Source organism: Aythya fuligula, chromosome 18, assembly GCF_009819795.1.
Source record: "Aythya fuligula isolate bAytFul2 chromosome 18, bAytFul2.pri, whole genome shotgun sequence".
NCBI classification, from domain to species: Eukaryota; Metazoa; Chordata; class Aves; order Anseriformes; family Anatidae; genus Aythya; species Aythya fuligula.
The window spans coordinates 10183209-10206878 of NC_045576.1; the positions used below are offsets into that span (position 1 = coordinate 10183209).

The following is a 23670-nucleotide window of genomic DNA, read 5'->3' on the forward strand; positions in this document are numbered from 1 at the left end:
GCACAGGCACAGGCCTGGGGAGTTGTGGAGGCAACACAGAGGGCGCAGCTGAAACTCAGAAACCACCAGGATTTCCCAGCAGCCGAGCGAGGGTTTTCTGAAACGCTTTTGGCCTCCAATTTACGCACCCGAGATCTTTCTTTGGACAAGCCGTAAGCGGCTTGTCTCAATCGAAGCAAGGTGTTACACCAGCCGCAGGGAACTGGGAGTTGTAATTACGGGCAGCGCTGCCCAAATTAGAGGGGGCTGCCCAACCGTCTGCAATTAGCTCTGGCCTGCAGCCTCCTGCCCTCCCGTCCTGGCACGGCCGCCAGCAGCAGGGCAGCGCGGCTTTGGCCAGGCTGGGGCCAGGCACAGCCGGAGCCTTTTCCCTCCCACCAGCGCCCCAAACCCACTCGCTGAAGCTTAATCAAGACTGACATCTTTAGGGCCCCACAAAGAACAGCAGGAGCAGGGGCAGCGAGCTGCCAGGGACAGACCGTGACTTTATTTCTGTCTTTAAACGGAGCAAATTGCATCTTCTCTAATATCACTGCAAAAATACTTTGCCTGGGTAAAATAGGCTTATCCTGTACAAAGACATAAGTTCAATATCTCTCGCTGTAAGTACATTTATACACATAAAACGGCATAAATTAGAAAAGGGAAAAAAACGGGTATATAAAATTCTGGTTACATACAAATCTGATTAAATTAGCATTTACAATGTGGTTCTAGGATACCTGTTAAATATAGCGCTGTGCAGACAGTACATTGACACCCGCCCAGACATTAATAAAAAGAGGGGCCTGGCGGGCCGGGCGGGCCAGGTAGTCGCTCACACGTACTGTAGTAAAAAGCAATGGCCCACCTTGGATTTTTTTTTTTTGTATTTTTTCCTTTTCTTGAGGACACGCAAACCTCTTCTTCGAAATTCCTGGCTTTTCCAAAGCACTTCCCAGCAGCTGTCCTACGCGCGGATGTTTGCGTCTCATCATGACCTCTTCGCTCTGCCCGGCTGACCTCCACGGCACAAGATTATCTACCAAAATCAAAACAGAATGGCCTTACTTTTCCCAGCAACAGGGTGTGTTTCAAGTCGGTTTTACGCACATGGGAGGAGAAGGGGGAGGGATGTCCTGCAGTGTTTTACTTTCCATTCCAAGGCAGATTTGTGAGAGGTTTATTTATTTACTCCCCCCCCTCCCCAAATTTACAGTCCTGGGAACAGGAACCATCTGGCCTGGCGATAAGGGCCTCTTGCATCTAGCTGGCATGGCACGGCGCGCAGCCACGCTTGCAGGACTTGGGTTACTTGGGGTGAGCCTCATTCGCCCCACTGGGGGCTCCCAGAGCTCACCTTCTGGCATGGCAGGAGAGGAAAGGAGCTGGATGGGGCTCTCTGGGGCTTTCTGGGGCCTCCAGCTGGAACCCGGAGCTAAACACCTACATTTGGGGCTAAATGGGGTGAGGGGAAGCCTACCCTAAGTACCAGCAACGCCTTTCGGTGATAAAGCACGGAGAGGAAATGGGGAGCAGCAAAGACCCTGAGACACTTCATTCAAACACAGCCACAAGAGGAGATCAGAGACCCTGGGAAGATCCACACCTGCTTCTGGAAGCTCGGGCAGAGCCCCCCAGGTGGGTGCCCCCACGCAGACCCCAGGGCACGGCTCTGCCCAGCTGGGTGCCGGCCTGGCCGCAAGCCCCCAGCGGTGCCGGTGCCATCCCCACACCCGGCTGCCGGAGGGGCTGTGCCCGTTCATCCCCCCCACGGCCTGCAGGAACATCACTTGCCTGGTTCTGAGGCACAAAGCCTTGGTGCTGGGTTGCCTGAGGAGCTCAGGTGCTGCATTGATAAGCTGGGCTTAACCCTGCAAGCCCCAGCTGCCCCAAATGCCCCTCTGGGGGCAGGAGCTGTGTAAGGATCACGAGGCCATTTAGGTTTGGCCAGACTTGCTCAGCACCCCTTTGAAATATTACTGAGTATTACTGCAGTTCCACAGCTGAATCTATCGCCTTCTGCTAGCAGCTGGGCTGCCCGCAAGTTTTGGAGGCAGCCAAGAATCAATGTGCTGTGAGTGAAGGGGATGTTTTTAAAGACTGAGCATCAGCAAGGGGATGAAGAGCTGACAGCTGACTGCTGTCCACAACCTATCCCGATGGAATGAAGTGCCTGTCCTGATAAAGCCTTCACATCAGCTCCGGTCCTGAAGCTGACAAGCTTCAGAGCGCAGCCAGATGCAGGACTGATCACGTCTGCCTGGAAAGGCACTGACCAAGCTGCCGAAAGAAATCCCCTTTCCTACTGAATTCCAGCAGTGTTAGGAGATCCCCTGGTATGGATTCTTCAGGTCCACACACACCATCTGGCTTCGTTCTTGCTCAATCCTGTAGGATTTCTTCTGTCAAACCTCACAGCCCTACCCTGCGGTGCCTCCTGAAAGGCTGAGCTGGCTGAGAGCACCCTGCCAGGCTCCAGCACACACCAGCAACTCCCAACACCACTGGAAACGTCAGTGACACCAATGAATCCATAGAGGAGTGGCAACTGCTTAGCCAGGTGATGAGAAAACTTCTGGGACCATCACAACCATACACAGCCAGAGCTGGGCTCGTTCTTCCCTTCCCACGAAGCCATCCGATGGTGCAGCCTCCTCCCAGTCTCAGCACAGCACCTCCTTCTCCCCTCAGGCTTCAGCCCGCTGTCCATCTCAGTGATGCCTGTGCACCTCCTGCAGAAGCTCAACAGCTACTCCAGAGCCACTGGCGGACCTGAAAGCACTTAATCCATCCCATCAGTGCAAGCAAGAGACGGAACTGAACGTGCTTAACCTCTTGCCACAGGGTTCTTCAGCAGAGCTGCCATAATTAGGTTCAATAGCCACATTAACTCTTGGTGAGGGCAGGTTGTGTGAGCCCTCCTTGGGCTTCTCATCTCTTCTCTGACCTGTCCCTCCTTCCAGTTAATGAAGAGGCCGTTTTCTGCAATCACACCACATCGTGCCTTAGACTGAAGCTGCATTTCCTTGTTATTAACAGCTGAGCCTCTGGAGTCTTGCTCACGAGCACTTGAGAGCAAAATGTTTCAAAATGGAGCGGAACTGCTGGGTCTAAGCACGGCCGCTTCTCCAAAAGTATGTCTGAGTTCAAAGCCACGCTCGTGGCGTGGGCTGCGGGTGAATATTCCATTTTGTCACAAGTTTTGAGGTTTTTAAACGTCTTTTTGTTGCACACTGGAAAACAAACACAACCCTTCCCATGTTTCTGCAAAACAGAACGCTGTCAAAACATTTTTGTTGGATAAGGTCAGGTTTTCTCTCCCTCCTTCTCCTCGCAGAAGTGACCGATCCCTGAAACCCCTCTCGAACGAGTCACCGAGACCGAACATTGCAGCACTGAGAAAACAGCGGAGTTCAGTGAAATTCAGAGCATCAAAACATCCCGAGCCAGCCTCCGTAAGCACTAACCCAGCAGGAGCCAGCTAGTAGGCCAGATGCAAAACACATTACCGTCAGCAGCGGAGGGGAAAACCTGAGGTCCTAGCTGCAGACACGAGCTGGAAGCTCCAACCACGAAGTCACCGCACCAGGGAGTAGCTGTGGAGAGCTTCTTCCCTCCCCCCCACCTCCTCCCTACCGTTACACATGTTAAGTTGCTCTGCCGGGTTAATTACAGCACAGGATTTTGCCAGATCAAAGTCCATTTAATGAAGGGCCTGCTGCTGTACAGCGGGGGCTTGGGGCTGGTTTTGCACAGCGCAGTCCCAGCAGGCAGGCTCATTCAGGAGCAGCGTGGTTCCTGCTCGCTGGCCTTTGCGTGTCCCCCAAGCACATGTTGGAGAGCAGGTTCATCAGAAGGAAGCAAAGGATTTCTCTCTGGCCCTGCTGCTCCTTGGAACATTCCTTCCAGATGCCTGGGCTGGCAGCTGCTCTGCAGCCAAACAGACTGAAGGGGAGACATTTTAAATGGCCTTCTTAGGGGACATTTAGGGGAAACAGAGAACTCCTGTTCTCGGTTTGTAACAGGCTGTGTCACAGGTAAGAAAAGAGAATCGGCCTAAGGATTATGTGACTTGAAGAGCTGCTCCTAGGCAGTGTTTCAAAGGGAGCCGTGAGCTAATCATCCCTTATATAAATAACACTTTGCATCAGTTAATATGAAAGTGCCTTACAGAGGTCAGCCTCAGCATATGGAACAAATCCTGGGATCCCAATGAAGCTTTCGCTTCCTCCTTCTTCAGGCACAACTCCAGCAGCAGGATATGTAAAAATGGAGTAAAGGTTTCAAAATTCTGCCAAGTCTACAACTGGAAATCCATTACAATATTCTGCTATATTAATGCATTGTTATTATGAAGACACTGCTGATTACAGTACCGTAAGCAACATCTGTCCAGTTAACAGTTAAATGTTTAACACAATAAATGCTTATATAATAGGAAGAGAAGCAGGAGAGACACTGCCAGGCTTAAGTTAGATTTTATAAAGCCAGTGTGTTCTTCCAATGGTAACTGAGAAAGTGCTACTTAAAAATCAAAAAAAGGTTTAAAACTCTGTTAATGCTATTCAGCTTTGTACTCAGAAAAGGAGACTCCTTTTCAGTCAGCTCGGAAATGGTGAGACTGATGAGGTTCAGGTATGTTCCAGTTGTTTCCCATAAACTAATACAACTGACGGGAAATGCAACAGGGAATACTACATTTTTATTTCTAAATGCTGGTATTGTTCAGATTAAAACTACTCCTGCTAATACTAAAAATCTGAGCAAGGCACAAAGGTCAGCTCTGGATCTGCACTTCATTCTGCTACTTTGTTCGGTTCCCTCTCTAATTATTACACTGATCATCTCTGCCCCATCCCTAACTGCCATTTAGGGGGGTGTAACTTTCCTGGCACTGTCCCTATACCTTAATTAGTTATTTTAGGCTTCACAGTGAACTGGGACAAGGTCAGGGCAACAGTATCTCTTCTGTAAGAGGTTAACACTTTCTTCTTAGCATGAGGGCTGAATTGCTGTTTTAGGGGTCCCGAATGCTCACAGGAGGAAACTCATTCTCGTCGTCAAGACACACTGGTCCGGTTGCAAACTCATGCTCTGGGATGACCTCTCCTCGCAGGGCGCCGCCGTCCTCCGAATAACCTGCCAAAGTGAAAACGCAGAACGTGGCTGATAAATGGATGCATGGAGGCTGGAAACAAACAGCTGCGATGTTGTTTTATCACTGATCTAACCCAGAGCTGGTTCCTGTGGCATTTGGCAGAGCACCGAGGGATGGTTGTGGAGAAAGGTATCTCTGCCAGTGCTACCCGTTAGGGAATGGACTACGTGGCTAGCTCCTGTGGCAGCAGTTGGCTTCCTCCCACCCTAAATGTAAGCCCCCATTCCAAAATGGGATCCCCATCTGTATGCACTTAACACTACGGAATAACAGTTCAGTGCTAGCTCTGTTTCTGTGAAGTGTAACAGGTTCAGGAGAATCTGTAGTGAACTTGACACAAAAAAAAAAAAAGTGAGATCTGACTTCCAGAGCCACGGTTCCAACTCCTGTAAACCCGTCTGGCAGCTGGCAGGCTGCTGTCGGACCAGCTCCAAAGCTCGGATGTGGTTTCTGCTCGGCCAGGGGCCTGTTTGTGAGCAGCGCTGCACAAGGGGCCCAGCAAGCAGAGCAGAGAACGCCTGAGCCATCCCGGGGGAAGGACTGGGTGAGCTCCAGAGGGTCCTGCAGTCACAGGGTGTTTTGCTACAACGAACCCTTGGAAGTTTGGGACCTTGCCACTTTGCTCCAGGGGCTTTCTTGCTCCTTTGCCCCAGGGAAGGGCAGCCGATGCTCACCTGGCATGGTCGAAGTTGAAGGCACTGTGCTTTGTCTGGCTACAGTCGCTGCGTACGATTGAGGTACTGGAGGCTGAAGGTCGTTTTCTTTGTTCTCCTCCGTTTTTCCTGAGCCAAGCAGACTGATTGTAGAGGGGCAAGAGGAGAGAAGAGTTAGTGCTGATTCCGTCCGTTCCTCCCCCAGCACCAGCTGATACACGGCGGGCATCCACGGCTCCCTGAAGCACCTCGCCTGCCTGTACCAGTGCAGCCAGGCTCTGCCTGCAGCCCTTACAGAGCTGCAGAGGAGATCATTGTGCTCCACAAATAAAGCAGGGGGGAGCAGAAGATAGGGAAAGCACTACTTCGGCTGGAGGACAATGCTGGCATGAGAATAGAAGGGAACAGACTGACCACAAAAGCTTTAGGTTACAAAGGCAAACAGTGTTTCTAATCACGGAGGGGGCTCCGAAGGGCTTCCAACAGGAGTGGACTAGATGAGAAAAGCAGCGCTGGCTAGTTTGGGACGGAGTTTGAGCAGCGATATAGTGTGATGTAATGTAACTCATGACCCAAGGGCCCTTTTCAGTCCTCTGATGCTAAAAGAGGAACCCACACAGGACGCTGGCCTGCCAGCTCCGGACGGCTGCTTCACAACGGGAGCACGGGGGCGGCAGCGGGGTCTGACGGAGGCAGGAGGCCGGCGGCCGGAGCACGCTGGACAGCGCAGCTTTCAAGTGCCTTTGTTTTGTGGCTTTTTAAAAAAAAAAAAAAATAAAAAAAATCTGCTGGCATTTTTCCTGGCCGGCAGCCACGTCCCGGCTGAGAGAACATGTTACATCGCACCCCACCCCAAAGGCTTCACATCTGGAGCCAAGGAGCCCAGATGTGGGGCTCTGCGCTTCATTTTATTGGCGCGCAAACGGAACGGCAGCACGGCAGGCTCTGCTTTGGCACCGCGAGCCTGCAGGCATGCGTGTGTGTGAGTTTTTGTTGACGGAAGCTCCCAGTGCCTCTCCACGCCATCACACCCCCAAAATCGGCTCTCCAGCACCCACTCCTGCCTGGAGAAGGTGCTCTGCTCTCCTGCCCTCCCGGTGGTCAGTGCTCTGCTGCTGGAGACATCTCCTGAGGCACAGCCTGCCCAGCTCTGCCATCTAGGCTGAGATGTCCCACAGCTGCCGAGGGATTTGGGATGTCTCTGGTTTCTTCTGCAAGATGCCCCAGGTCCCTGCCTGCTGACACGGTCCTCTCTGACGTCTGTCAGCTCAAGCAACTAAAATCAGGAGTCAGTTCTAAAGTTCTTGCTCCTACAGCTCTGCTTTGTGCTTTCAGGTGAAATTCCCTTTCTTAATTTTCAAAAATCAGCCTCTGGATCAATCGGGTAGGGATCTCCAGCACACTGTACCTGTGTTTCTTAATTAAGACGCACTCTCCTCCATCCTGCGGGTCCAGGTTGTAGATGTAGAGATGTCCATCTGAGGTGGTCACCAGCAGCCGAGGCAGCTTCTGAATCCTAACACAAAAAGCACTGTGAGCCCACACGTGATGGCTGCACGCACGGAAGCAGCAAACACGCTCACTGCGTGCTCGGCAGCAGGCACGGGTGCCAGATAACGGGCCACAGGGTGGTGTTCCCCACAGATAGCTGTGTCTGCTCAAAGGCTGGCGTGGCAGAGGGGCCACGGGTGTCAATACGTACGTGGAGAGGGCGCAGACGTTCCTCTGCCCGGAGGTGTTGAGGCGTACAGTGGCGAAAGCTCGGTCCTGGTTTATCATGCCTGATACCTGGGCAGGGAGGTAGTTGGTAGCAGCCTGGAACATCTTCCCCATGTACCCGCTCCAGGTGGGAGGCTCTTCTGGCCGGCTGCGGGGTCACAAAGCAGCATCAATAGGGCTACCTCGGCCATCCATGCCAGAAGAGATTAGGAACGATGAAAATCATCCTGATCTCACTCATGTGGAAGGCTTTCTTTGGAGCAGCTGTGCCCCTGGGCACCCCTACAGAAGCCCTTCTCTGTCTACCAAGAAGGGCTGACGTGTTTGCACCAAGGAAAACAACACGGAGCTGATCCCTGTGCTGCACTTTCTGTTCCTGGTGCCCACCACAGCATTAGAAGCCTGCAGAGCACCCCCTTGCCCTGCCAGGGCAGACTCATAGTAGCACATTCACAGACCGAATGATCTGGTATCAAAATTCCCCTTTCTCTCCTGCAGCAGCAGAAACCCTTCCTGTGGGTGAGCCACACGGGCTCGTTTGCCAGGGGCTCTCATGCCTCTGGTGGGACCCTTCTGGCAGCTCGTGGAGAGCCCCAGCACAGCGGAGAGCCTGGGTTTGCTCTGGCAGCTCCAGCACGAGCAGCACCTTGCTGCCAGGGGAAGGCTGGAGACAGGGAAGGAGGCAGGGGACAGTGGCAGCTCATAAACACAGAATAGGCCTTGGGAAGCTGACAGCAGGGACACGGTGTGTGGCTTTCCAAGGAGTGAGTCCATCAGGACACAAAGCCAACGAGACAGTTTGCAGCTGGTGGAGAGTCTGTGGCGAGGAAACGGAGGCCAGCTGCGTAAAGGCAGGTGCCTGAAGCACAAACAGCCCTGGGGCAGGTGGGTGAGCCCAGGTTATCCCCCTCACCTGTCAGTGAGATGCTCCAGTTTAAAGATGTGCACCGTCTCCGTGTTGCTGGAAGCACACAGGAACTGGGAATCCATGCTGAATACCAGGGAGCTGATGTTCACGTACCTAGGGCCAAGGAGACATGGGCTGGTCACCTCTTGGCACGTTACCGAATGGGACCTGCTGGGTTTTGCTCAGAGAAGAGGACAGGGAGGAAGGGGACCCATACAGAGGGAGAAGCCCCCTGCCTGGCTGCTGCTGAGGCTGCCTCATCACAGCAGCTGAAGCTTTTGGAACTGCAAAGGCCAGGGAGGACATCCAAGGAGCTGGATGGCCCAGGTGCAGGTGGCATCTCTTCTGTGCAGGCGCAGCAGGGCCAGGGTATGCCAGGCATGGCAGGCTGTGTACTTGCAGGCGTGTAAAATCACAGGTCAGGGATCGGGGAGAGAGAAAGATCAGGAAAGGATCTCCTGAAGCATTTGACGGGGACTACAGAAGGGCAGCAACAGCCCATCGCTGCCACCAAGACTTGGGCTCTGCGCAAATGACTTTGTAGCTTCACAACACCTCCTTTGAGAAGACAAGAGCCAGGATAACTCCGGAGACTTCATTATTTCAAGTAAGGAGCAACAGAAGGATGGAGTAAATGGGCTGAATCTACCTCTGTTCTCTGCAATTGTCCCGTTCCGTGGCACACTGAATTGAATCACTGCACTGCCAGCGGCAGTTGGGCGCAGCGTGGCCTCCTGGCACAATGACATTTCTATCTGATACGCTCGCCCTTGTTTTCTTTCTGCAAAAGATGCCAGAGCCGCCAGGATCTGACGTTGCCCTGCCCCTGTGTTTACATTTCTGCTCCGGGAGCCCTCTGTCAGCTTGTCACCGACAGAAGAATGAACTGACCTTTTCATCCCTCGCCGGAATTCATAGAGCTTTTGCCCACCAGGAATGGAAAACACACGAATGACTGTGCCCTGCAAAAAATGCAAGTGGAAAGATCACACAGGAGCAGGGCAAAGAGAGTGAGCCCCTTCTCTGACACACCCAGGATACTCCGTACACACGAAGGCATCGTTTGCCAGCCCGGGTCAACAGGAACTCAATGCAGTGGCCTCTTACAAGTGGGAATCCCTTTATTGCCCCTCCCCTGTGAGCTGCCTTTAGGAAGGGGCTGCCCTGAGGCCCTGCTCTCCCTGCAGCAGGCAGGACGAAGTGCTAGGGCTGGCTGCAAGCCCTGTGCCAGCTGCGGGCTGGCTGTGGCGACAAGGTTAATGCAGCAGCACTCTCTCACTCACTCACTCACTCACTCACTCTCTCACTCACTCACTTTTTCGGAAGCGCTTGCCAGCTTCGAGCCGGTGGAGTTGAAGGTCAGGGCAGCCAGAGGGCCGTCATGGGCAGGAATTGTGCAGGCTGTTTTCTGTAGGACAGAAGGGAATGTGAGTGCAGAGAGACACGCTGCTCCTCGGCCTGCGTAAGGGCAGGGTGTTCCCTGTCCAGCACCGCCTGTGTGTATTCACGGGACCGTATCACAGTTCTGGGATCCCTTCAGCAGCCTCAACATTTGTTATCTCTGCCCCACCTCGAGCTCCCTCCCTGCGCGCAGCAGGCACTGGGATTACAAAGAGCTCCTTTCAGGTGCACCCGAGCAGGCTGCAGGCTCATGGCTGCGCCCTCGCTGCAGCCTGGCACGTCTCTGTGCACACCGTGCCTGTACGGCACACGCTGCTGCAGTGACGCCACTCGGATGCCTGCGGGGAGCCCAGGCCCTCGCTCGTACCTCTCGCAGCAGCAGTGCGCCTTCCCTGCGAGCTCTGCTCCTCCCCTGCTGCAGATCCTCAGCTCCTGCTGCACGTACAGAGCGGCAGCCTTATGTAATCCCAAGCCCTGGCATAAACCGCAGCTAAGCGTGACACTAGCCAGGGAGAGATTTCCTGAGGGGCTGCGGGCACCCTGCCCTCCCCATGACTTTGGGTTCAGCATCTTTTCCAGCCTGCGGTGGGGCAAAGCAGCAGCTCCAACCTCCGTGAGCCACCCCAGTCACATCGTTCCCTCTGTGCACGCTGCCAAAGCTCACGTGAACCCTTGTCCGTGTCAGCCCGGCAGCTGCCCCCCAGCTGCAGAGGCAGGGGGCACGTTTACCTCCACATCCAGAGCTGGGAAACGGATGTTCTGACCTCAGAGGCTGCCTCCCCAGGAGTTTCTTGCAGCCTAGCTCGGCGGAGTGCATTTGTTCATCCTCCCCAAAGGCCCCGCTGGCTTTGCTGTGGTGCTGTTTGTTTCCAGGCCCTGCCGGTATCCACACGGGCGAGCTCTGCACTTACCAAAGTGTTTCCGTCGTAAAGCGCGATCTCTCCGCTGGTCGCGCTGCCGGGATAAGCCAAGTAGGAGTTGGCGTGGTTGATCGAGAGAGCGCACAGACCTGGCAAGGCGAGAGGGGTGCAGCTGAGCTTGTTTGCTGCCGGAGGACACAAAGCAGAGACGTGGCCACGCACACCGCGGGGGTCGAGGCGCTGCCTTATTTTGGGCCAGTGGCCGGTACCAGGCGCGGGCCGGCTGCGCGCTGGCGATGCCTCAGCCGTGGGGACACCTGCTGGTGTGGGCCAGTACGGCTCCCTGCTCCCCGCCACGGCCTCCCCCAAATCCTGCTCGGAAAAAGCCCAGGTCCTGCTTAGTAGCAGGGTCTTGGCTTCTCCCCCTTCATCATCTCCTTTGAGAAGGCAGGAGCCATGAAACATGAAGCACAAGGAGGGACATCCTGGTCTCTGGGCTAGCAGGACTCCTGTCCAGGCTCACTTGGACACCCATGGATGTGAGCAGGGTGTAAGCACACACCTGGAGGCTCAGGTGAGTCGTGCAGCCTGCACACAGCCCCAGAAGGACGCCTGTGCAGCAGCTGTGGGGCTGGGCAGTGCCACTTCCTTCTCCCAGAGGAAAAGGGAAGCAGAGAAAGGCACAGCAAATGCCACGGTTGTGCAGGGAGGTTCTGGCAAACAAGGAACTTGAGCCTAGCTGAATTGTAACCATGGAGGGACTTCTACGCTGTAACGACCATCTGTTTGTGTGCCAACACGAGCAGAAGTCTCCCAAACTTCCCTTTCCAAGAGAGCAGGAATTACAGGAGACAAGTGGATGGATGGATGGATGTGTGCGTCGGCCTCTCCATCCGCCTGCCCCCTGAGTGACCTAGGAAAAGAGCATCCCTTCCTGCCTCTGCTTTCTGCTGCTGGCTCAGGACCATCCCAGCGGATCCTGTCGCACACAGCAACGGGTCTCACTCGCTTCCTGCACCGCGGCCGCGTGCTCCCATCCCTCCCAGAACCCACTCAGGGGTTCGGCACGACCCCGAGCTTCCTGGCTGCTGCCCGGGGTCCCACGTAGCCCCACGTGCAGAGGAAGCTGCGGGGTTAAAGGCTGTCGGGGATCCCACCAGGCTCCCTGCCACGCTCCCCGGACAGGACGCGCACACACGTCGTGTCAGGACGCTGCCCTGGCCCCGGCCCAGCAGCAGGGAAGGATCAGCTGAAGCTTTTGTTTCAGGTCGTTGTTTCTAACTAAACAAAGAGACCGCAGCAGCGGAGCCAGGAGCTGCGGGATCAGCCAGGGGCCCCAGAGGTCCACTCCCCATCAATCAGAAGCGTTTACGTCGTGCCAGGGACCGTGCGCGCCGGAGGAGAGGAGCTGCAGCGGCAAAGTGCTGGCAATTAAAAGGCAGGTGGATGGCACCCAAGGAGGGAGGGGTGGCAGGAGAGCAAGGACAGCTCAGAGACTGCTTGTGAAGAGCACGGGGGGCGTCTGAGGAGGGTCTTCTCCCAGCCCGGCAGCCCCCGGGATCGTCGCAGCCCTTGCTCTAAGCAGAGGATCGAGAGGAGGCTCCAGCTGAACAAAGCGAGCTCTGAGCCGGCCGGCGTGAGTCAGCCTCTCCCTCTGCTCCGCGCCTGTCTGGAAGAGGCAAACGGGAAACCAGGCCAGGGGAAAACACAGATGGAGTGTACTGAGCTGACCTCGGGGACGCACAGAAAAAGGGCATCACAAGGGACACGGGCGGCCTTTGAAGATGCCCTTCTGCTCTCGGCACCTGACAGCCCCCGTGAGGGTTGGTGCATGCAGCAGGGGGCTCAGGAAGGGGGCACAGCCTGGCGCTGCTCAGCACAGAGCCCCTGGGAGTGCTGCTTCACAGGTGGCTTCCCCGAGCAGCGTGGAGAAAGGCTGCTGCACTAGGGAAGCCTGGCCTGGCTCCCCAGCCAGCAGCTCCAATGGGATCTGAGGGGTGAGGGGATCCACACGAGGTGGTTCCCAAAGCTGCAGCTCTCAGCCCTCGTGGCACGCACGTCAGCAGGAGCTCAGTGACCTCCTCAGCACAAATCCTGCCTCTGCCATGAGTCACCTCGCAGCCACGGCGCTCCCTTGGGCTCTCCTGCCTTCCCTGGAGCAAATCAGGCCGGGACTCGCTGGGGACGGGAGCCACCGGCGCTCTCCTGCATGGCAAAGGCTCCCACGCCGGTGTGCTCAGGGTGGCGAGCAGCCAGCCCCGCTCCCAGGGCGCTGCGTTGCCCCGGGGACTTTGCTTCACTCCCACGGGGCTGCGGCGCGGCTCAGACACGCTCGGGTGCTTCTCGCCTGGAGCTGGAAGCTCACGACTAAGCAGCGTGGTTTCCTCTCAGGAAAAAGATTCGCTCCTTCTTTGAGCACACATGAAAAACACCAGACTCGCCCTCCCCGGGCGTTTTCCTCGCTCTCTCTCTCCTGCGTGGTGGAGGCTGGGCAGACCTCACCGAGGGGACAGCCCGGAGCGTGTGCAGTCAGCATGGAAAGTCCGTGCACATCACCACTGCAGGAAGCATCGCCTCTCCCAGCCTGTGCGTGCGAGGGAGCCGGAGGTCACCGCACTTCCCCCGGAGCTGTGAGACAGCAGCGCTGGCTGCCCCTGAGTGCTGTGAGATCCCCGGGCCCAGCCCTGTGCTGCCAAGCAGCTGAAGGAGAGAGAAGGGTCAGGAGCTGGGTTCTGGGCAATGGCGGGTGCAGATCTCACAGCGACTGCCCCAGGGGAGGGCAGAAAATCCCCGGATCCCTGCTCGGAAAGGGCTTGGCAAAGGAGAGAGAAGGCTGGGCCGCCTCGGCCTCCCGGACACACTGTGCACGGGGTCAGGCCTGGGAGCAGTGCAGATGTTTGGGGACAAAGGCAGCACACGTGGCACAGCACTTGTCACTCAGCTCATTCGGTGACAGCTGCTGCGGTAAAAGGGTTTTAGAAAACTAAGCTCGTATGAAGTCCTGCGATCCGCAGCAGCCTCGTCCTGTCCCAGGAACTGCTGATTGCTGCTGCTCTTAAACCGGGACCCAACCACTCAGCCCGCCTGCAAACAGCTCCAGGCCTGGGTATCCCCGTCCCTCCTGCCATGGGAGGGCTTTCTCAGGAAGGTTTTAAACTGTAATTGTATTTGCGGCGCTGAGGACGTTTAATCCATATGAAGAGGCCATCTGTTAAGACCTGAAGTAGGTCAGGGGAGAAGCTGGAACAGCATCCCTTGAAAGCCCAGAAGCAGCCAGGCGTGAGCGCATCGATAACTTCACAGGCAGCCGCCCCCGAGACGATGCCGCAGCCGGTGACGGGATCGCACCGCGCGCCGCCGGCACGCAGCCAACTTTCCCTGCTCGCCGCTAAAAATAGCTCCTCTCCCATCAGCAGGAAGGCCGGATTCACCCCACGCTGCACAGGGAGGATCTGTTCTGCCGCCACCTGCCCTGCCCTGCCCTGCCCTGCCCTTTGGGTTTCCCGTGTGCTTGGTGTAACATCAGGTGGCGGCCCAGGCTGCTGGGAACTCCCTGGGTGCTCGGAGGCACGGTGTGGCTCCTGCAAAGCGCTGCGGGGCTCTGACACGGGGCAGAAGGAAGGGCAGCGAGCCCCAGAGCTGAAGGATTTGAAGTCGTCCTGTACACAGAGGGAAGCCTGAAGTCCTGGCCTGCCCTACAGCTTCACTTGTACAGGGAATGAAGGCGCGCTCCGGGAAGCTGCGTGGCCATCCTGCAGGAGGATGGGGTGAGACCAAACCTCACTCAAACCCTGCTGACCGTTTCTGCTCTCCTTCGAAGCATTTGCTCAGGGCAGAGCAGGGTTTCCTCTCTCACAAGCCCAGCTGACTGCCTCCAGACACTGCTGGCTCCTCAGTGCTGAATTAGCCGTGCTGCTGCGGGTGCACAGACTGCGGGCTGGTTTAATTCTAGCACGAATACCAGGGCTGAACAAAGCTCCTGCAGAGCCCAGCTCTGCCTTTCACGCAGTTCTGCCGCGCTTACCTGTTGCATTGGGAGGCGTATCCATAATCGTCTTCAAAAGCTTCATGTCCTTAATGTTGTGGATGTAAATTGACTCCTCCAGGCAAACAATCAGCCTCTGCAAGGACACAAGGGACGTGAACAGAACCTCACCAGCACAGGCACAATGCCTCTACCTGCTGCTCCCGCAGCTCTCACAGCCCCATCTTTGCTGCCAGAAAAGCTCTGCAGGGATTTTACTGAAATGCGACAGAAATGTGATCTCCTCTGCTTCTGCATCCCCTCTCACTGGACAGCCTTTGATTTTGTACGGCTCTGCTTCTGAGGGCTGCCTGCATCTGCTTTTGCATTAGAAAGCAGATAAAACGTGGTGATTTCTGTTCCTTTTAAGAGCTGATCCTCCACATCTCCAGGCCCCAGAACATGAGGAAACGCCTGGGTTACACCCTAGGTCCTGGTTACCATCTATTTCTACCCCAACTCTTCTTTGATGTTTTTTTTTTCATAGCAAATTACTTCCATTACATTATTTTTTTTCATAGAAATTTACTTTTTTTTCATACAGGCCACAGGGCAGAGAGGCTGCCACTCCTGCTCATTAGTATGCCTACAGATGGGCTTGCCTGCCCCTTGCCCTGACTTCTTCCCAGTTTGGGAGCAAGCACCCAAGCACCGGGCCTCCCATTTCTGCTAAACCCAACGTGTCGACATCAGCAGGCAGGATTGTGCTGTGTGTGCCCAGAATTGTGTAGAATTGTATAAAACCGGGCAGGAACAATTTGTTCAGGGACGGTCACAGGGGTTAGTGCTTCCCATCTAGTATTTACACCATCCTGGCAGACGGGCAGGGTATTTCTCAGTTAATGTGCTTGCACCTCTTCTGTGGAATGAACTCATCAGGAACACCCACCCCCTCAGCCAAGAGGCAGCTGCTAAGCGAGGAGCTGCCAAACGATGGGCAGGAAAGGCAGAGAGGAAAAAGGAAGCCTAATGTTGCAACCTGAGCATGAGGCCACCGCTTCTGTGATCACTCAGCTTTGTGTCTCAGATCTCTACGTGTTACAGAAGCATTTTGCAGAGGCTTTTTTGGGACCGGGCTTTGGATCTGGCCGAGGGGTTGTGCTGTCTAACCCCAGGGAGCGCACAGCTCCACCTGTATTAGTGCCAAGCGTCCAGAAGCTCTGAAAACATCCCAATAAAAATGTAAGGTCAGACTCTGCCCAGGCTCCTGAAGATGAAGCATCCGAATCCATGTACAGGAAGCCTCCACCTCTTTAGAAATGAGGCCACTTATTTAGTAGCTAAATGTGGAGTTCAGTTACTAACTTGAAAACACCCACATTAGAAAATCTTTGCTTTCCTCCACCATTCCTCTCGGATCAAACTCTTTCCCACTTCTATTCCTGCTAACCACAGCATCTGGGGCTGTGTCAGAGCCATTTTGCATTTCCAGGAAGACTTTGCCTTTTCTCCAGTAACAGCCATCAGCTTGCAGAGACCGTCAGAGCAATATTTATACAGCTGACTTCGGCAAAGCCACCCTGTGCTTTCCCAGAACTGCAAGGCGTGCTGCTAGTGCTGCACAGGTGAAGGGAGACTTTAAACAACAGCAGCCAGAGCTGCAGCAGGGGGGGCTGGCACCAACAGGGACAAAACCCAGGAAAAGGACAAGCTGAGTGATGGGGGTGGGAGGTGAAGAGGCAAAAGAGGCCTGGGCAAGCTCACTGGGAGTGGAGAGGGCTGGTTCTCTGCCTCCTGCCCTCTGTGCAGCCCTGCAGCCCAGGCTGGCATCAGTGTTAGAGCTGTCGAGGTGAGGAAAGGTTTTTATCCTCACTCTGCACACAGACAGAGCCTCAGAGAAGGTGCTTGGTGCTGTGATTGCTACACAGAGTTCAAGGCCCTGCTTCCTGCATTTCTCTGTAGTGCTCCAGTTTGACAGGGCTCAGGTTAGTGGCTGAGCTGTATGTTGAGGACTTAAACATGCTGGGCATGGACACAGCCAGAAAAAATATCAAAGCTCTCCAAAGAATTCAGGAGGGTTTTGGTACAGTAACTGAAAATCCAGGGAGGTTACAGCAGAGCTTCTCAGCAATCCCACAGCACAGCCTTATCGGCCCCTTTGAGATAAATTGTGATCTAGTTTAATGCAAACTCGAGTTACAGTGGAGCCTGAAACAAGGAATTCCCATGGATCAGCAACAACCGAGGGACTATTTTGCTTGCACAACAAGGATTTTCCACAGAGAGGTCAAATCAAAACATTTACCATTTGTTTGAGATCTGTTCCTGCTTCGTTACTGTCTTCCTGTGTTAATGGCTTGTATGGGATTCAGCCTTATATGGACTTTTAGAAGAGCAAGGCTTTCATACTGAACCCCAGGAAGGTGTTCAAACATGGCAGCATGAGCAGAACCCCACTGCCACCAGCTTAAATATTGAACACAGATTGGAATTGTACAGTTGCACAAAGCAGAGTTACTACTCTGCACTCGGATGGTGTTCCTCTGGGCTCCCGGGTCAGAGCAGCAGGCAGACCTCGAGTTAGCTCTCAAATTCAGGTATCACGACGGGTGTGATCACAGCACTGCCCAGGCCGGAGAGCAGGGGCCTCCACCAAGGAGGAAAGTCGTGCTCACACCCTGAGCTCTGCTGCACAGGTAGAAATCTCTCCTCTGGAGACAGTGCCCTTGGCGTCTAGCTCATCAAAGCCCAGTGATTTATCTTCTGCCTGCCCAGCTATCTGTAATATCTTCAAATCTCTTCAGGTTTGCCTGTGCTATGGTTGGTGGGTGAGCTCAGCCTGGGATTTGAACCCAAGCTCGTAACGCAGCCAAGGAGCGAGGCTGCCTACACATCATCCTCAGTCACTGGAACAGCACATGGGAAAAATCCTGGACTTCTTTTCCTCCCAGATCTCCTAGAACTGCTAAGCAGAACCTCCCAGTTTATTTTTATACATATACATCTATCTGCAATTCAGCGGAAGTCCTCGTTCTGCCAGCTCCATTGTACGTTTAAGTGAAAAAAATCAATTTAGGACAGATTTAATTAAAGTACAGGAACTTCTCATCAAACACAGCTTTACTGGAAACTCAACCCAGAGTTTCCTTACGGGAGAGCTTTACTGCAGGACCCACTGTTGCTAACTGAGGAGAGGCTGATTATATACAATTACCCAGACTGCTCATTTCTTCATTGTAAAATGTCCTCAGCTTCTTTTGGCATATACTTTGAAAATAATTATGGAAAAAAAAAAAAAAGACTTTAAATCCTACAAATAGGGCTCAGGGCTGTGTGAGGCTGTGTCAGTTCAGAGAACAATCTAAAAGCCTTCTTCCCAGTGGCCAGAATGTTTCCTATACCTGTAAAAATAAAACCCGGCAGCTAGCAGTACTTGAGCAGCTTTTTGCCTCATCGATGGGGTTAAGATACTCTTGGATTTTGTTACCAACTCTGACAGTTTCATTTGCAACAAAGATGGCAGAGGTGGTCTGGAAGTCAGGAAGTGGAATCCAAGGGAGGGAGGAAGATGAAAATGTGTTTTTTTGGGCAGAACTGCATGCTGAATAGGCAAGGAGACAAACAACAAAAACTCTTTGTGTAATTGTGAAGAAAACAAGGACCCAGCATTATTTTACTCAAGCAGTTATGGCAGTTGACATCCACAGCCCTCCTCCTCCTCTCTCAGAGGTTACACGGCCTGAGGTGGAGCTGGCAGAGGAGAACGTGTACCTACCTACCCCTCAAAGCCCTGTTCAGAGTGCAAACAGAGCCGGGCAGCAGGGTCCCAGCTGGCCTCTGCTCTGTGCACAGTCAGCACCAGCACAGAGCCAAACTGGGAGAGCTCTGGGCAGCCCAATTCCCCAGCCTCTTACCTGACGGTTCAGCCGGATGGACAGTATGTTACTGGAATAGCTGTAGTTGCAGATCTCCGTCCCTTTCTTGAAGTGGTAGACATTCATTTGCTGTGGCTTGGCATGACTGACCACGACCACAAGGCTGCTGGAGAACAGACGCTCCACGATGTAAACATCTGGGATTTCATCTGGGCACAGAAGGAAAGCGAGGCAGCCTTTAGCTTGGTTTATGGTTGGCTGGTTTGCTGTGACAAATGAGACTCAGGAGGGAATAGGGTTGGAAGGCTCCGTGCTAAGAAGCTCAACATCTGCTCTCATTAAAAACTTCTCATAAAGGGCACAAAGCATCAAAGGAGGAAGGGGTTAAGGAAACCGCCCTGCATGCAGAATGCTGTTGTGCCCCTCCTGGGCAGGGCTCTCCAGCTGCAGGCAATCCTTGGGAACGGGATATAAAAAGGAAGCCCTCACCTTTACCAAAGGAAATGAGAGTCAGCTTGGTCAGGGACCTTCCTGGAGGCAGCAAGCATGCCAGGGCTTACTGAGGTAAGGAACAAGCTGTGTGGAACTCGCTGGCCGCTCTGTGTGGTGTCTGATTTCTCCCAGCCTCCTTAAGGCAGGGGAAAGCTGATATGTTTAATCCCTCCTTCTCACTAGGGTCATGCTCTCTGCAGAGCTCTGGCATGGCTGTGGTGAACAGTGGTGTGGGATGTCTTGCAGTGACTGCTTGGGATGACTCCTCTTAGCCTGAAAAGGCACCGTTACAACGGCCCTGCTGGACTTGTACCTGAGTCATCAGGGACTCTACTTTCTAATTAGACAGCCCAGAACCATACCCAGGGCTTGGGCTGTCCTGCACTGGGGGTACAAGGACTGCTCTGAAGATATTCCTGCCTCTCAGCCCATTACCTTGAGCACAGCACCAGCAGGGATCTGTTTCTTTTGTCTCTGGATCTGCCTCTGAGGGGAATCCAAGCTCCTAAACAACTTTAAAAGATGGCTGTGGCTTGCTGCCATATGGCAGCTCACTTACCCTGTAAGGCAAAGGAGCCTGAACTGTGCCACAGATGAGGCAGCTATGCCTGGCTGCAGAAGCTCCCACTACAGCTGGAGGGGAGGGAGGCATCTCCTGGGGGTGAGTTGGATCTTGTTTGGTGCATCTCTGCTGAAACAACCCTAGTGATGGCCTGAACCAGACTACAGAGCGTGTGCTGCAGAAGGCTGTACCTGGCTTTGTCTGTTAAGCCTGCTGTGAGTGACCTTCTTACACTGGAAGCCCACTAAAACCATCTCAAGGTAAATATCACAGAACCTGCACTGGTGGCCTGCAGCTTCCCAGGCGTGCCTGAAACACGTAGCAGTGATCTAGCTCTGAACGCTGGCTTGCAGGACAAGCTGCTGCTGTCAGACTGACAAAGGAGTGAGAAAGAAGCTGGATTCTAAGCTTGTGGGACTCCTCCAGCTCTGTGAAAGTACTGCGGGTGACTCAGAAGCTTCTCTGAGGCTGCAGCTTGCTCTAAAGGCTGCTACGCACAGGGCAGTAAACAGAGCTGCTCCTCTCCTGATAAGGGAACAGCAGAGACAGATGCCATCTCTGCAGCAGCCGTACACAGAATCACTCACTCAAAGCAGGCCGAAGTTCAGTAACGCAGCTAAAGCTGTCAGCCACGGCTCAGAAAGACGAGACTTACTGCTTTCGTGGACCTGGTCCAGGTGCTCCACAGAACTTAAGGAGAAAAGCTTGTATCCAGTTGTGGTTCCAATTGCCAGAGAGCTGCAAAGATGAGACAGAGATGAGATCTGATGGCAAGGTTATGGCCTGAGTTCCTGCAGATAAGGGGCCGGGGCAGTTCCTGACCCAGTGATCTGTCAAGGCACAACTCCAGCTTCAACCTCAAGCACGTAAGGTGGGAAACTCCAGCATTGTGCTTTGTCTGTGGCTGCCGCAGCCTGCAGAAAGCAAGCACCCCTGTGGGCCAGCACAACATCACCCACTGTGTGATCCTGGGGTGACAGATGGACAGAGAGATAGACAGAACACCTCCAGGGATGGGGCAGCCTGTGCCAGGGCCTCAACACCCTGAGTGAAGAACTTCCTCCAAACCTCCAATCCAAATCTCCCCTCTCTTAGTTTAAAATCATTCCCCTTTGTTCTGTCAACATCTGACTGAACAAGACGTCCCTCTCCATCTGTTTTTTATAAGCCCCCTTCAAGCACTGAAGGGCTGCAGTGAGGTCCCCTGGTCCCTTCTCTTCTGTAGCTAAGCATCCCCAGCTCTCAGCCTTTCTCCACAGCAGAGGTGCTCCAGCCCCTTGATCATCCTTGTGGCCTCCTCTGGGCCTGCTCCAACAGCCCCGCATCCTCCTTGTGCTGAGGGCTGCAGACCTGGGTGCAGTGTCATAGAACCGTCAGGGTTAGAAAAACCCTCCAAATGCCCCCTACCACCAAACCTTGTCCCCAAGCACCACATCCAACCTTCCCTTGAACACCCCCAGGGCCGGTGACCCCGCCACCTCCCCGCACAACACCTGACCACCCTTTCTGAGCGGAAACATCTCCTAATTCCAACCTGACCCTCCCCTGGCGCAACTTGAGGCCGTTCCCTCTCATCTTATCGCTGGTTATCTGTGAGAGGAGACCATCCCCAGCTCCATATGCGTTCCCTCAGGTACCTGCAGGGCGCGACAAGCCCTCCACAGGCCTCATTGCCTCTCACCTCACAGGACCTGGACCCCTCATAGGACTGAGACCTGTCACAGGACCCCTCATGGGACCCCTCAAAGGACCCGGACTCCTCATGGGACTGGGACTGGGACCCCTCAAAGGACCCCTTATGGGACCAGGACCCCTCATAGGCCCCCTCACAGCACCAGGACTCCTCAAAGGACCCTTCATAGGACCAGAACCCCTCAAAGGACCCCTCACAGGACCGGGGCCCAGCACAGGACCCCTCATGGGCCCCCTCACAGCACCGGGACCCTTCATAGGACCGGGACCCCTCAAGGGACCTCTCACAGGATCTGGACCCCTCAGAGGCCCCCTCACAGCACCAGGACCCCCCTAAAGAACCCCTCACAGGCCCAGGCCCCCCCACATCCCCCCTCAGAGGCCCGGGACCCCCCCCAGGCCCCCTGACAGGCCCCGACCCCGCCAAAGCCCCCCTAAACCCTCCTGTGGCGGCCCCGCTGCCCCTCCCCTGTCACCCCCCGGCCTCCCCCCGCCGCTTACGTGCGGTCCTGGTTGTAGGAGCAGCAGCTGAGCGCCGCGGGCCCGCCCTGCCCCAGCCCCTGCCCCTGCCCCAGCTCCGCCATGCAGCGCCCGCGGCCCGGCCCGGCCCGGCCCCGGCCCCGCTCCCGGCCCCGGCCCCGGCCCCGCCGTGCTGGCGGCGCCGCCGCCGCTTCCCATTGGCCGGCGGCTCCCCGTAAGGCCCGCCCCGCCAGGGGATGGGCATGCGGTTCGGCCAATAGAAAGGGGAGAAACGGGGAGGTCCCGCCCGCCGGGGTGGGAGGGAGGGCGGCGATTGGCTGCGGGTGGGGAAGGGACGCGCCTGGCCACGTGGTGGTGTTGTGGGTGCGGCGGGCGGGGCCGGAGGGGAGGGGGGGGCAGAGCGGGGAGGGGGTGAGGAGGGAGGGGAGGGGTTTGTAGGGTTTGGTAGTTTTTTTTTTTTTTTTTTTTTTTTTTTTTTTTTTAACCTTTTTTACGGTTTTGTAGGTTTTTTTCTTAAGGTTTTTTATTTTATTTTTTTTTTTTTTTTACCTTTTTTCGTTTTTGTAGGTTTATTTTTTTTTTTACCTTTTTTACGGTTTTGTAGGTTTTTAACCTTTTTTATGGTTTTGTAGTTTTTTTTAAAACCTTTTTTACAGTTATGTAGGTTTTTTTTTTACCTTTTTTACGGTTTTGTAGTTTTTTTTTTTACCTTTTTTACAGTTTTGTAGTTTTTTTTTTTACCTTTTTTACGGCTTTGTAGGGTTTTTTATGGTTTTGTATGGCTCTGTGGGGTTGGGTTCTGTTGGGTTGGGTTTTGTTGGGTCAGTTCAGTTGGGTTAGGATAGGTTGAGTTGGGTTAAGTCAGGTTGGGTTCGTTCGGGTTAGGTCCCGTTGGGTTAGGACAGGTTGGGTTGGGTTGGGTTTGTTTAGGGCAGATTTGGTCGGGTTAGGTCGGGTTTGGTCAGGTCAGGTCGGGTTAGGTTTGGTTAGGTCAGATTAGGTCAGGTTTGGTTGGTTGGGTTAGGTCAGGTTGGGTTAGGTTGGGTTGGGTTGGGTTAGGTTCAGCTAGATCAGATTCAGTTGGGTTGAGGCGGGTTGGGTTGGGTTGGGTTAGGTCAGGTTGGGTTAGGTTGGGTTAAATTCGGTTGGGTTGGGTTGGGTTTGGTTAGGTTGGGTTAAGTTTGGTTAGATCAGGTTTGGTTGGGTCCAGTCGGGTTTGGTCAGGTCAGGTTGGGTTGGATTAGGTCAGGTTAGGTCGGGGTTGGATTCGGTTAGGTTCACTTAGCTTGCATTGGGTTTGATTCTGTTGGGTTAGGTCGCGTTAGATTGGGTTTGGTTAGGTTGGGCCAGGTTAGGTCAGGTTGGGTTGCGTTAGGTTGGATTAGATTTGGATTAGTTTGGTTGGGTTAGGCTGGGTTAGGCTCAGGTGCTTTAGGTCAGGTTCAGTTTGGTTAGGTTGGGTCGGGTTGGGTTGGGTCGGGTTAACCCACAGGTTAGGTGGCTCAAGCAGAAGCTGTGGGTGCCCCATCCCTGGAGGGGGCTTCGGGCAGCCTGTGGGGGGCTGTAAGGGCCCTTCCCACCCAAACCACTCTGTGATTAAACACTGGGGGTGAACAAATCCCATCTTGGCATCGCCGTGTGGTGCAGGAGGGGCGGCAGCAGCAGCCAGCATCTGCCTGGGGGTTTGCATCAGGCTTTGGGAAACATCTCTGGGACGTGGGGTGTGGGGGCACGCTTTCTGCCTCCCAGCTGGGCAAAGCTGTGGCTGACCTGAGGCTCCAGAGGCCTCTGAAGCATTTCTGCGTGATAAATGGGACAAATGAGGTACTGTGCTGGAGGGACAAGGTGCTGGAGCATGAAAGGAATAAGTGATAGGAGGAAAACCTTGTGATGATGCTCGGTCTCGCTGATTGCGACACAAGACA

General features: G+C 54.5%; 2 protein-coding genes across 2 annotated transcripts in view; one reads left to right on the forward strand and one right to left on the reverse strand.

The window, feature by feature from the left end:
- ARSG (arylsulfatase G) overlaps positions 1 to 3651 on the forward strand; it is a 43875-nt gene extending 40224 nt beyond the window's left edge. The window contains exon 15 of the mRNA XM_032199465.1: positions 3320 to 3651. Within this exon, the coding sequence (XP_032055356.1) occupies positions 3320 to 3467 (148 nt within the window). The 3' untranslated portion in view covers positions 3468 to 3651. The remainder of the gene's footprint in view (positions 1 to 3319) is intronic.
- WIPI1 (WD repeat domain, phosphoinositide interacting 1) lies at positions 466 to 21804 on the reverse strand. The gene is made up of 13 exons (XM_032199467.1): positions 21767 to 21804; positions 20229 to 20311; positions 18559 to 18728; positions 14705 to 14801; positions 10732 to 10829; positions 9735 to 9827; positions 9311 to 9381; positions 8426 to 8533; positions 7496 to 7660; positions 7202 to 7309; positions 5815 to 5936; positions 5021 to 5121; positions 466 to 1021 (listed from the first exon to the last, which is right to left on the reverse strand). Exons 3-13 carry the CDS (start codon positions 18643 to 18645, stop codon positions 974 to 976), a joined length of 1098 nt encoding a protein of 365 aa, XP_032055358.1. The 5' UTR covers positions 18646 to 18728; positions 20229 to 20311; positions 21767 to 21804; the 3' UTR covers positions 466 to 973.
- Between the last annotated feature and the right edge of the window lie 1866 nt (positions 21805 to 23670).